Source organism: Schistocerca nitens, chromosome 2 (assembly GCF_023898315.1).
Source record: "Schistocerca nitens isolate TAMUIC-IGC-003100 chromosome 2, iqSchNite1.1, whole genome shotgun sequence".
Classification (NCBI taxonomy): domain Eukaryota; kingdom Metazoa; phylum Arthropoda; class Insecta; order Orthoptera; family Acrididae; genus Schistocerca; species Schistocerca nitens.
Genome location: NC_064615.1, coordinates 701,917,730 through 701,931,060, shown reverse-complemented (window position 1 = coordinate 701,931,060; position 13,331 = coordinate 701,917,730). Strand labels below are relative to the sequence as shown.

General features: G+C 37.0%; 2 protein-coding genes across 2 annotated transcripts in view; one reads left to right on the top strand and one right to left on the bottom strand.

Annotated features, from left to right (window-relative positions):
• LOC126236860 (SH2 domain-containing protein 4B-like) overlaps positions 1-11,298 on the top strand; it is a 612,474-nt gene extending 601,176 nt beyond the window's left edge. The window contains exons 8-9 of the mRNA XM_049946482.1: positions 2,833-3,030; positions 8,942-11,298. Of these exons, the coding sequence (XP_049802439.1) occupies positions 2,833-3,030; positions 8,942-9,066 (323 nt within the window). The 3' untranslated portion in view covers positions 9,067-11,298. The remainder of the gene's footprint in view (positions 1-2,832; positions 3,031-8,941) is intronic.
• LOC126236862 (uncharacterized) overlaps positions 11,092-13,331 on the bottom strand; it is a 396,531-nt gene continuing 394,291 nt past the window's right edge. The window contains exon 10 of the mRNA XM_049946483.1: positions 11,092-11,229. Within this exon, the coding sequence (XP_049802440.1) occupies positions 11,158-11,229 (72 nt within the window). The 3' untranslated portion in view covers positions 11,092-11,157. The remainder of the gene's footprint in view (positions 11,230-13,331) is intronic.

Here is a 13,331-nt window from a genome sequence, read left to right as displayed (position 1 = left end):
AGCTTCTTGATATCCGGTCCCCTGACAAGGCAGGACTGTGCAGATGCTTGGTCGGAGAAGCTGGTATTGACGGCCCCAAAGGTGTCAGCAACTGCAGGATCACTGGTGGCAGCAAAGTAACACAGGAATGCCCAACAACAGGTGCCAGGGGACTGGGCCCCGGAGGAGAGGGAGGAGGTGGCAACATTCATAAGGAGAGCAGGTCCACTCCCACAGAAGGGACACCATGGGAGGCTGCAACAGACATTGCGGGAGGAGGTGGAGGACCCATGGCCCTTGCCATTAAGTGAGGACTTAGCTGGTTGTGATGGTGTCACCAGCCCATCACTGGTGTATGCTATACAGAGATGGCAGCCTTGGAAGCTACGGACTGTGGCGAGTATTCACTTTAGTTGAAGACAGAACCCCTGATCCCAGACTGCAAGGACAGGGGCAAATAAAGATGAAGGCCACACTGATGGGCATTGGTGGGGTGGCATGTGCAGATGGAGGAGGGTTGTGGCTGGTGACATTGGAGCATCGTGGCTGGACTCTGATTCCCCATTAGTGTAAACCTTTATTAACCCAAGAAGTATGCCAAGATATCATCTCTACAGGAGTCTGTGATGGGCACAGAAATCGTAAAGGCCTGAGACACAAACTGTAGACCATTATCCATCATAGGTCAATGCTTGGTATGCAAGACCCCCAAACATCCCTGACATAGGAGCTGAAGCACATCCTGCCATAGGGTGTTCGGGATCACAGTCCCAGTCAACAGCCCATCCCTACCTAAGAGAACAACACCATCAAATACCAAAAGGTGGTGGCAGAGGATGTAGTTACACAAAGTATCAGAAGCCCTACCTGGAGACCTTTCTGGCTAACAAAGCTGAAAGAGGTGAACAATTTGATGCAAAACAAGATTAGCAGTGACAGTAGGTGCGATCCGGGAGCCTATAACCCTTCCACTGTGCAGTGTGCCTCAACATCCAAGTGAAGCAAAGGAGTTCATCCTCATCAAAAATATGATCCATCCCCATTGAAAGCTGGGACAGCACATCATCATTGGCATACTGTGCAGGAAGCCAAAAATTTATTTCATGGCTGTAGAAAGATGCTGCTTTGTTGGTCAATGAAGTAGAAGGATTAAACAATGAAACTAAGGGCTTGTGGTCAGTAACAAGGCATAACTTAGTCCCATACAAGAACACACGAAAATGTTTGAGGGCCTAGACAATAGCAAGCATTTCCTTTTCAACTTGAGAGTTGAGCTCTGAGTGGAATCGATAGTTTTTGATGCATAAGCTATTGGATGTTTGGAACCATCCTCATACTGCTGTGCAAGAAGGTACCCAAGTCGATAATGAGAGGCATGAATAGCCAAAGCCAAGTGATGGCCAGGATGGAAAGTTGCCTAACAAGAAGCAGAATGTAATTTGATTCCAAAAACGTGAATGCATTCTCGCAGGCTGGTGTCCATTGAAAAGGAACATTCTTGTGGATCAAATTATGGAGGGAATGGGTCAGTGTGACTGCACCCAGAATGAATTTGTATTCATAACCAATTTTACCTAAAAATGCTTGGGGTTCTTTGAAATTTGTAGACTTAGCACAACCCCAAGTAACCTCAAACCCCGAATATGAAATGGATGGATAAAAAAATTTAAGTTGGGCAAGCTGCATTTCAACCCCACAGTATATAAGACTGTGAACAAGCTGCATAAGTCACCTAAATGTTCTTCCATGGATGCGCCCATGATGACAAGCAAAATACATTATGACAAGAGATGCAGAGTCAGATGTTTAGTAAATTCTTCAAACATCATTTGTCTTCTACTCATTGAGTTATATTACAACTGGATTTATTTAAGTTCTAATTCATTACTACAAGTAAGCAACACATTTAAACATGAACAAACAAATAATACATCTTCCATGTGTGTAGAACCTGTTTTAAATCTCCTGTGCCAAACTGTTCAAAAAAATTTCCCTGGGATGTGCTGGAATGCCATTCCAGTGTGTTCCAGCCAAAATTAAGTTCTGGCTTCAGTGACAGTATTTTTCATAGTTTTATTCTGTGATTAGGTAGGATTACAAATTTTTGGATGGTTGAGATTGCACAATGGTATTCCAATCATAATCCAATAACCCACAAATAGAAGTTTCCTGTTTCCTGTTTTCTGTTAAAATGGACTAGGAGGAAGAAAACAAAATGGCACAATCTGTCTAATAGCTTAAATGCCCTGCTATTGTAGTTAAAACTGACTGAGTGTAAGAAAACTGAACTGCACATTTTCACAGCACAGCCTGTTCTCTCTCACAGTCAGTTTTAACAGAAAACTTGTACATTATTGTTTAAAGATATATATAGCTTATGCACATTTGAATTTTTATTAGATTATTGTGTAAAAATCTGAAATAAATCAGTCAAGAACTTTTTGAGATGTTGGTAACATTATCTTGTCTTTATGTAGCATCTTTATATAGCAGTATAGAGTAACATGTGCTGCAAAAGTTGTAACTAAATTATAGCCTGCTTTACCCTTTCTCTATTTGGTAAGTGATTTTGGAGACAGATGTATAATTTACTATACTTTTGAAGTTAATTAGTTGTATATGTAACAACTTAATTTGAAATTTATTTTTACTGAACCTTAAAGAAACATCATTGTCTGCTGGTGCTGAAATGGCTCTCGAATAGCAATGTAGAATGAACAGAATTTAAAATTACTACATTCTGGAAAGACATTGTAGCTTTTGTACAGTAATGGATTTACTTAATAAATAATTCATCAATACACAGATGCATAAAATGTCATAAGCATGTAATTTTTATAATTATTTCTATAGGACTCATAACACGCCAAGAAGCTGAGGCACTTTTGCAGGACCAGTCAGTGGGGACATTCTTAGTAAGAGTGTCTGAACGTATTTGGGGCTATGCTATCAGTTATAAGGATACAGATCGATGCAAGCATTATCTGGTTGATGCTTCCAACGGACATTATCAGTTTCTAGGAGCTAATCAGCTCAGTCACAACACACTGCGTAAGTATATAAATAATTATCACACTTTTAGTTATACAATTCTCCTAATAGGTCATATCTGTCTACACATTTTCATTAAGAAGTACTTCAATGCTGATAATTGCTTTAACTGTAAGGTACTTACAAGTAAAAAAATCTAATATTAATGAATTGCAGAGGCAGTACAGGGGGTCCTTGAATGTCAGTCTGTTAGTAACAGTAGTAACCAATACACAATACTTGCAACAAAAAATTGGATTAACTTCTGAATGGAGTACATACTGAAAATATATTTTTGATACCAATAATTGCACACATCAAGTATGAAAGTCATGGAATGTTTCAGAGAAAGCATAAAAATATTGCACATGAATTTCCTAATGATGATGTATTGATGGGGAAATTTCAGTTGATTTTGGTGCAGGAACGAAAATTGTTTTGTCATTGTTGCAAATGTCCTATCATAAAAATTGTTTTGAGCAGTCATTGGGACAAACCACTCATAAGTAATCACACTTGTAACAAATATCCCTGAACTGTTTGGAATCACTGAATTTAATGATAGAGATCAACAATCACAAGATTTTTTATCCATCCACTTACATTGATACATATAGCTTCATTGGCCACTGCTGTTGAATGAAATGTTAAGAAAGGTAGGGAGATATTTCTATCATCTAACTCCAACAAGAAACTTATTCAAATGCAAATGAAGCTGAATCCTTATAGACAAATAAGAGCTGAAGAAAGTCAGAATAAGCATACAGATAGCAACACAGCATGTATTCTATGAATTAATAAAAAGCATCACCTTCCCATTGAGTGCAACAAATTGGGACGTGGAGCTCAAATACATGTGTTAAGAAGAGATAATGATGGAAGATTATAAAATGAACACTGAAATACAAATTCTGTCATCATAAATTGCTTCTTCAAAGACTGTAACATATAGCCATAAATGGGAATGGAGTTGAACCAATGAAGAAGAACAAGAAGGGGAAGAAGAAGAAGAAGAAGAAGAAGAAGAAGAAGAAGATACTTGATAGAGAAACATCACTAGTTCTGATGGGGGTTCCTATTACATTCTATACCAATTGAGGTGAAGAACAGGTGACTCATCTAGCTGCAATAACAGTGTGCCAAATATGATTCAAGAAGGTGCTGGTCTTCTTAGTATTTAAAATGGTTCACATAACGAATGCTCCAATTAAAGACTTAAACTGCTGACACAAATTCCCTGTGTAAACATATTTTATCCTATGTTGGATAACTTTCTTGATACCACAATGGACATCACGTGAAACTCGCCTCATTTTATTTATACATGACGTGCACAATGTTGTAAATATCAGAACCAAGACAGAAACAAGTTTTTCTTGGCTTCCAGAAAGGCTATGATACAGTTTATCTGAGTAACCCAGTAAATTAAATGAGTGTTTACAAAATACAGAAAAATGTGTGGAATTTGATTAAGACTTACCAGCAAATAGAGCTCAGCATGGTTGTTTATGTGGCGGCAAAATCAGAAGCAAAGGTAGTATTTGGTTTACATGCAAGTGACCTGGCAGACAATGTTTCTACCTCTGTATGGATGTTCACTAATGTAAGTGGATGGATAAAAAATTTGCTCACCAAGTGGTGGTAGGAGAACACACATATAAAGGTATGGAAATTTGCAAACTTTCAGAGCCAGTGACTCCTTCTGCTAGCAGAAGGGTTGAAGAGGAAGAAAGAGGGGAGAGAAAAATAACTGATGAAGTTTTTCAACCCTTCTGCCAGGAGGAGGAGCTACTAGCTGCAAAAGCTTCAAAATGTCTATACCTTTATGTATGTTTTCTCCTGCTGCTGGTTGGTGAGTATATTTTTATTTGTCCAATTTCATTATCTTTTTGCTACAAAATGCAGGAAGGACTGCAAATGATCAGTACTGATGCAAATGCTGACAGCTGACTCTCAGTGTAAATAACTATAGTGTCACATAAATAAATGGGTTAAAAGATTTAATATCAGTTGATTATGCACACAATTATCACCAGTCTTGGACGTCTCATGAATCTCAAACATACAGGAGTATCTGCCCAGAAGGCTGTTTGATAGTTACCACATAGCTGTAACTATTGAGAAGGCAGATGACTGATTCATATTTATTGCAAAATACTAAGGAAGACTAATTCTCTCATGAAGCCACTGACAAAACCATAATTCAGAACCTTTGTTTGTTGGTGTAGGAGACTTGCAAAGTTGCCTTAATGAAAACAATATAAAAGAGTCATCATGGGTTTATTTACTCAGTGCAATATCACAGTAAAAATCTTGAGAAATTCCAATGGGATACCCTGTAAATGCTTTATATACCACAGAAAGCTGTACTCTCAAAATCCTGAGATCCCACATTCCTATACATATCAAGAAATACATTACTTCCTAAAAACTAAAAAAAACTCCACCCCAACAAGCCATGAAGGCCCAAAGGTGCTGACTGGCCATTGTGTCTGCTCACACATATTTTGTGTAATCATCATATGGATCAAATTAGATAAAATCAACTTTTAATGAAGAGGTTCTTATTAGCTTTATTCCTCTACGAAGAAATGGGAAGAGAGGACAATGGTTTTAGCACACTGAGTAACCTTTGCTGTATGCCATACATTGGAGTGTATGATGTAATGTTGATGCAATTGACATGTTGTACACACAGTATCAATATTTTTAGCCTGGTGGATGTAATAATTATCATGAACAGCATAGATGGTAATAGAATAGTCTTTCTCATAGCACTGGATAAACAGCAAAACTGAGTTGTCCATAGCTAAGTACCTCTTTTATCATTCAGGGGACCTGTCAAATTATCAAAGCACCAATTTCTACATGGCTGAAAAATCTTCAGAATATACCAGAACCTGAAGGTGGCAGGGGTAAAATACAGGGAGCGAAAGGCTATTTACAATTTGTACAGAAACCAGATGGCAGTTATAAGAGTCGAGGGGCATGAAAGGGAAGCAGTGGTTGGGAAAGGAGTGAGACAGGGTTGTAGCCTCTCCCCGATGTTATTCAATCTGTATATTGAGCAAGCAGTAAAGGAAACAAAAGAAAAATTCGGAGTAGGTATTAAAATTCATGGAGAAGAAGTAAAAACTTTGAGGTTCGCCGATGACATTGTAATTCTGTCAGAGACAGCAAAGGACTTGGAAGAGCAGTTGAACGGAATGGACAGTGTCTTGAAAGGAGGATATAAGATGAACATCAACGAAAGCAAAACGAGGATAATGGAATGTAGTCAAATTAAATCGGGTGATGCTGAGGGGATTAGATTAGGAAATGAGACACTTAAAGTAGTAAAGGAGTTTTGCTATTTAGGGAGTAAAATAACTGATGATGGTCGAAGTAGAGAGGATATAAAATGTAGACTGGCAATGGCAAGGAAATCGTTTCTGAAGAAGAGAAATTTGTTAACATCGAGTATAGATTTAAGTGTCAGGAAGTCGTTTCTGAAAGTATTTGTATGGAGTGTAGCCATGTATGGAAGTGAAACATGGACTTGGACAAGAAGAGAATAGAAGCTTTCGAAATGTGGTGCTACAGAAGAATGCTGAAGATAAGGTGGGTAGATCATGTAACTAATGAGGAGGTATTGAATAGGATTGGGGAGAAGAGAAGTTTGTGGCACAACTTGACTAGAAGAAGGGATCGGTTGGTAGGACATGTTTTGAGGCATCAAGGGATCACAAATTTAGCATTGGAGGGTAGTGTGGAGGGTAAAAATCGTAGAGGGAGACCAAGAGATGAATACACTAAACAGATTCAGAAGGATGTAGGTTGCAGTAGGTACTGGGAGATGAAGAAGCTTGCACAGGATAGAGTAGCATGGAGAGCTGCATCAAACCAGTCTCAGGACTGAAGACCACAACAACAACATACCAGAACCTCCTCTATCAAGCAGTACACCTTCCATGAACTCCTTCAAGCAGTCTTCTTGTGGTTTATACTGAGCAATGCACAATCATTTACGTGCAGGCCAAAATGTGTTTTTTATTTTTTTATTTTTAGATAATGTTTTCTCACATTTTAGTTGTTGGTATTTGTTTGCCCATTAAAGCAGGCTAAATGATTTCATTTTTCTTTGTGTACCCTTTGACTGCTCAATGCTCCAACTATATGGTGAGTGGTTCCCTTTACTCCTTCCATTATTTGTGAAACACACAAAGAGTTATAGGAGGACATATTGAATAGAATTGGGGAGAAGAGAAATTTGTGGCACAACCTGACTAGAAGAAGGGATCGGTAGGACACGTTCTGAGGCATCAAGAGATCATCAATTCAGTATTGGAGGGAAGTGTGGAGAGTAAAAATTGTAGAGGGAGACTAAGGCATGAATACACTAAACAGATTCAGAAGGATGTAGGTTGCAGTAGTTACTCAGATGAAGAAGCTTGCACAGGATAGAGTAGCATGGAGAGCTGCATCAAACCAGTCTCTGGACTGAAGACCACAACAACAACTAGGATCAGCTGTATTTAATACTGTTAATTTCTGCAGGTACTGCATAATTATGAAAAAAACCTTACACTTTAGTGATTATTATTATTACGAAAATTCTCTGATGCAGTTTGCGTGCAATTCTTTGTCAATGGGAATTGGCGAATTCATAATAATGAAAGGACCACCAGTGTAGTGGAAGTGTTATAGACATCCGTGTGTATGAGACTTTTGTCTCTTAACACTTTGTTAGTTAAATGCTAAACATTTTTCACTTGGAGTTTTCAAAGATAATCCATCTTGAAATAAAGTATCTCAGTACTGCAAAGTATGTCAGTATGACTGGTAATGACAAATTTACTGCTTGTTTAGCAAACCTATTCATGTTCAAATAACTTATGAGATTGTAGCTGGGTGACTTTTTGACAATCGCCAATATCTCAACAGGTTTACACCCTATCATTTACAAGGGACAAATGCAACTCAACCATTGGACTGTTGATGTTCACTCTCGATAACTTCTGATGCGGTACGTCTTTGGTTGTGTGATGGCACTAGGGTGTACAGAGAGAGAGAGAGAGAGAGAGAGAGAGAGAGAGAGAGAGTGTGTGTAATTCATCTTTATGGTATGCTTTAAAAATCAAAGTTTTAAGTTCCCTTGCACAGCATTCCCTTGCGGCATTTGTGCCTTGAAAATGACAGAGTGTACACCTGTGGAAATAGCAGTGGCTGTTGGTCCCCCGGCTTCATTCCCATAAGTATTTGAATATTTTATACACAGTGAGAAACTCAGATTTCAAACCCATTCATATTCTTCATTCATTTCACAGTTTTTGTTATGCAACGAAATAGATTCAAAGATGTTCTGCTCCTGATTGGATTCTTTTCATTTGTCATTCTTTTTTAGTTCAAACAACACATATTCCTGTGAAAATGAAGAGCCATAGATAGGAAGTGCATTACTGAGAGGGCAAATTATCACTCACCTTAGTTCAGCACTGTGCATCCATTACTTGGTCTGAGTTTAGCTCGCCCCATGAACCTTCTCATTGCCATAGCTTATTAAGAGTAGTTCACAAATTTGGTTGCTGATCCAATGTTAACTCCATATTTTTTCCTGCACCTAATGTGTATTGTGAGTCATGATATGGAGTGAATTAATCTTTCTTTCAGCAACTAAGTAACTTCCTTTTTTCTCTTTTCTTCTGTTTTTGTGCTTCATAAATTGTGCTTTATACCTTAGGACTAAAACCCAGCTGTGTTAGGAATGGATATTATTGCTACCAAAAGACTGTGATCTATGTTTTGCTTTCCATTTAAACACATAGTGTGTTACACTGTCTGACTGGATTTTGTGCCTAGATTAATTTGTGTTTATTTTTCTTTATTATAAGACACATGTAACTTAATTCCAAGATAAAAACATGATTTGTGAAGGTAAATTTGTATGTTCCAGGTGATATGATACAGTACCATGCAGAAAATCCTATCACTATGATGGGAGGTGAGAGATTACTATCTCCTTGCCCACGAAATGAGGTACCTAGTATTTTCAAAGGACTGCTTCAAAACAGCTGGTGATTTTCCTCAGAAATATAAGTGGAAATGCCTAAGTCAGAAGTAATTGCTTATCATTAGCAATAGCTAAGACTGATCATTTACCCACAGTTGATTCATTTCTAGTTCTGAACTAGAAAAAATAGAGGTAGTGAAGCAGTGATGTGTTTTTTCAGTGTAAGCACAGGAAAAAAGTTTGGCTAATATGCAAAACAAACTTCCTTGTGTAGTTCCAGAGAATGTAATCTGTTCATGTAAGACCTGTACAGTGGATAGTGATTGACTCTTGGTATTTATAAACAAAGAGATTGTGTGTGTTAAATGTTTGTGTTGTAATGTGCTGTCATTCTGTAGTATGAAATATTTCAACATCCACTCTCACTTCTTTTCCATTAACACTGTTGTATTCCTGTGTGGTTGACACAGAGGAAGGTGACAGTATCACAGTGCCATGACTCATTTACTTGCTATTAATGTAAATGGAGGTAGTCCAGGTTATGCAGAGGGCACTGTCTTGTGCCGTAAGGTTGTACAGTTTGTAATGTACATTTATCAGAAGGAAAATAATTATGTTTCCTCATAGAACTATCAGATGTATTAAGCAGTGAGATAGCAGTGTATTATGTCAGTTTTTCAATAATATAATTAGTGTGGTTGCTTTCAGAACTACATTAAAAAAGAAGAAAATTAATTTTATATTGGTGCTCATTGCTGCTATAAACTTACTCTTCATTGTTACTAATACAAGATTTTAGTGCTTTACTCTATAAAAATTAGTTTTATAATTCCAATTTCTTCTAAGAAAATAATACCCAGAATTATGACTGATGTACACTGATTTATGTGTATTCATTTTCTGATTATGATACTGTGTCAGTTTTGCAAAGGGGTTTGAGACTATCCCTAGACTAACTGCAGTGATTTCTATTCATATCATAATCTGAACAGCTATTTTTGAGAGCTCATAGTATATGTCACCTGTCTGAATCAAAACAGCAGTTCCTTATACTAAGGACAGCAGACACTATTTGCCTAATTTTGGATGTGGGACTCATACAACAGATGAAAACAAAATTATATGATTTACAATTTATTGGAAAACACACGTCAAAACAGCAAACAGTAACTATATACACAGTTTTAAAAAATATTTTATACAAATATAAGGTGACTATCTGTTGTAAAAAATATAATTTTCCCAACTTGGGTTCCATATGTATCAAGAACAAATTTCTTATGATTGCACTCCATCACTCATTACTAAAGAGATCACCGGAATTTCATCTTTTCATACATGATCACTCTATGTTTCTTTTAAATCTGGTGCTTCTCCTTGAAAGTATTATAAAAAATATCTGTCTCAAAAACAGATACAAATGCAGAATAATAAAACAAAAAGTATTTGAAGAACAAGATTTACACTGGATGACAATGTAATTCCAGAGAGAAATTGTAAACTTAATAAATTTAGACATCAAAATAAACTTTTTTTTAAATTTTTAATAAATGTTCATTATTCTGATTTACACTTTCTGCAGCATTATGCAAACAGTCACTGCAATTTAAGCAGTAGCTTAAGTCAAGATAGGTACCACACACAAACAAAATTAATACATAAATGATTTTTCAATCAGAACATTAATTCATCAAATTAGTGATCATTTATCTGGCAAGAAGATACTGAAAGGAGGTCTATGAAAGCAGAATATTGACATTCTATGTTCATGGATGTGTATTTGTGAACTGAAATTTGTTAAGACTTTGTTGTGATATTTCAATAACAGATCTGTACTTGGAAATGTTTAGTTCACAAGGCATAGACTGCCCTCTTGCTTCTGATTATTTCCACAATTAGTTTCATGTGATATGGAAATATAATGATGATTGTCTAGTACAAATATACTGTGTATGTCAACCTTGCTTTTTCCCTTTTTGTTCATATTTTATAATATACTGAATACTTTGAAGATACTGTAAACTCTCCGGTTTAAAATTACTCATACAGTACATTACAGTTAACCATCCTTTTCCTAAATGTTCCACAGCTTTCATGATCAGTGTGTACTGCAACTTAAAGATTTTGAGAAATTTCTTGTACATCTATTTCTGAGTGTCTCATACAAATGGTAAGTTAGAACCAAATCTTGTTTTGGGGCTCTGTGATGGTGATCGAGAACAACTGCCTCTCTGCAAAAAAGGAAAACAACCACTTCAGTAAACAAAACATAAATGTAATAAAGTGTCAGTTCTTGCATAGGATTTGTATTCAATGTTATGCTTCATAAGGAGATTATACACATTTTTTTTTTTTTTCATCCTGATCTTCCTATCAATTCCTTATGAAGAATAATATTTAAGTACGAAGAAATGAAGAAATGATTTATTCATTAAACTGATAAGCTGCATTTACATTTAGAAAATGAAGTTGTTCAACATTGTTAGTCTTCACTATGACTGAACATTCAGTTAGTACATAGTTTCATCAGACTTGAGTCTAATCACAACAGAACAATTTCAGTGGTAAATGCATTTTTTTACCTGTTATTTCAATCTAAAAGTGTTAAAGTAAATAAATCCACATAAAGGAAACACCATTTCAAAGTCATGCTTGTCTGGCAGCTTCAGATAAAGTAAGTACAAAAATTGAGAGTAACAGTGTATACAAGCTTGAAAACTTTATGAATAAGTTTCCAATAACTTCAGTAACTAACATTTACAAAATCAACTTATCTCAGTTCAGAGTGACACTCCTGAGATACAAATAGCATAAAATAACAAGCTGGGCATTCAACAATGCACAAAAATGTTCTTTGATTCTCTATGATATAATGTCAGAAATTAATTGTTCTTGAAAATGTTGACACAAGCTTAAAGAGATGGATGGTAAGAACCAGATAAATTGGAATGAAACTGGATTTTGTTGCATAAAAAGCTGATGATTCATCACTGAGTATCACTTCATGTAGGCCATTGGTGTAATATCTTTATTGAGGAAATACACCTGCATTCTGCCACAACACTCCTCACTGCGACATTGCCTAACTACACTATATTCTGATACAGCACTCACTATGTAAGAAAAGTTAACAGGACACTGAAATTAACCCAACTTCAGCAGCCATAAACTGTACAGAGTAACTATCATTCTTTGCTATTAATCAACATACTCAAACCTTATAAGTGTGTTGTAGTAAATGAATAACAGTTTAAAATTAGAAACTCAACAGTTTACTAAGGTAGAGACTTAACTGTTTTTTATGTAAGGTATTAATTTACAGGCTTTTTAAACATGTAGTTAAAAACAAATGTTTCATGAAAAATGGAGGGTTCGTTGCAATGCTGGCATAAGCAAGTCTTTTTTTCCAATTTTGGCTTATGTACCTCATAAACAGTAGAATCAACAGTTTTTCCATTTGCAGCAGTGGTTCACATTACATTTCTCATGGTAGTGAGTACATGGTAAACTTAAACAGAGGTATATGTAAGAGTCTCAGTTTACTGACATGCAACAAGGAGGTTACTTGGTGTGGCAAGATATGATGCTGTTCCTGTCCCTGCAGACTGTTGCAACCTTGAAACTTCCTGGCAGATTAAAACTGTGTGCCCGACCAAGACTCGAACTCGGGACCTTTGCCTTTCACGGGCAAGTGCTCTACCAACTGAGCTACCGAAGCACGACTCACACCCGGTACTCACAGCTTTACTTCTGCCAGTACCTCATCTCCTACCTTCCAAACTTTACAGAAGCTCTCCTGCGAACCTTGCAGAACTAGCACTCCTGAAAGAAAGGATATTGCGGAGACATGGCTTAGCCACAGCCTGGGGGATGTTTCCAGAATGAGATTTTCACTCTGTAGCGGAGTGTGCGCTGATATGAAACTTCCTGGCAGATTAAAACTGTGTGCCCGACCGAGACTCGAACTCGGGACCTTTGCCTTTCGCGGGCAAGTGCTCTACCAACTGAGCTACTGAAGCACGACTCACGCCCGGTACTCACAGCTTTGCTTCTGCCAGTACCTCGTCTCCTACCTTCCAAACTTTACAGAAGCTCTCCTGCGCAGCTGCAAGGGAGATGCAAGCATTGCCATGAGAAGAAAGGGAGAACAAGCACCACTTTCCTTATGCAATGTTGTCACTGCACATGTACTTTGCACTCTGTTCTGAGAAACTACAAAAGTTGAAGTAACAGTCACACACACTTAGAAATATGAGGTGCGGCTAGAAAAAAACTGGACTGATGCTGGAAAAAACATTTATTTACAATTATTTACAATTTCATGTTATCTCCT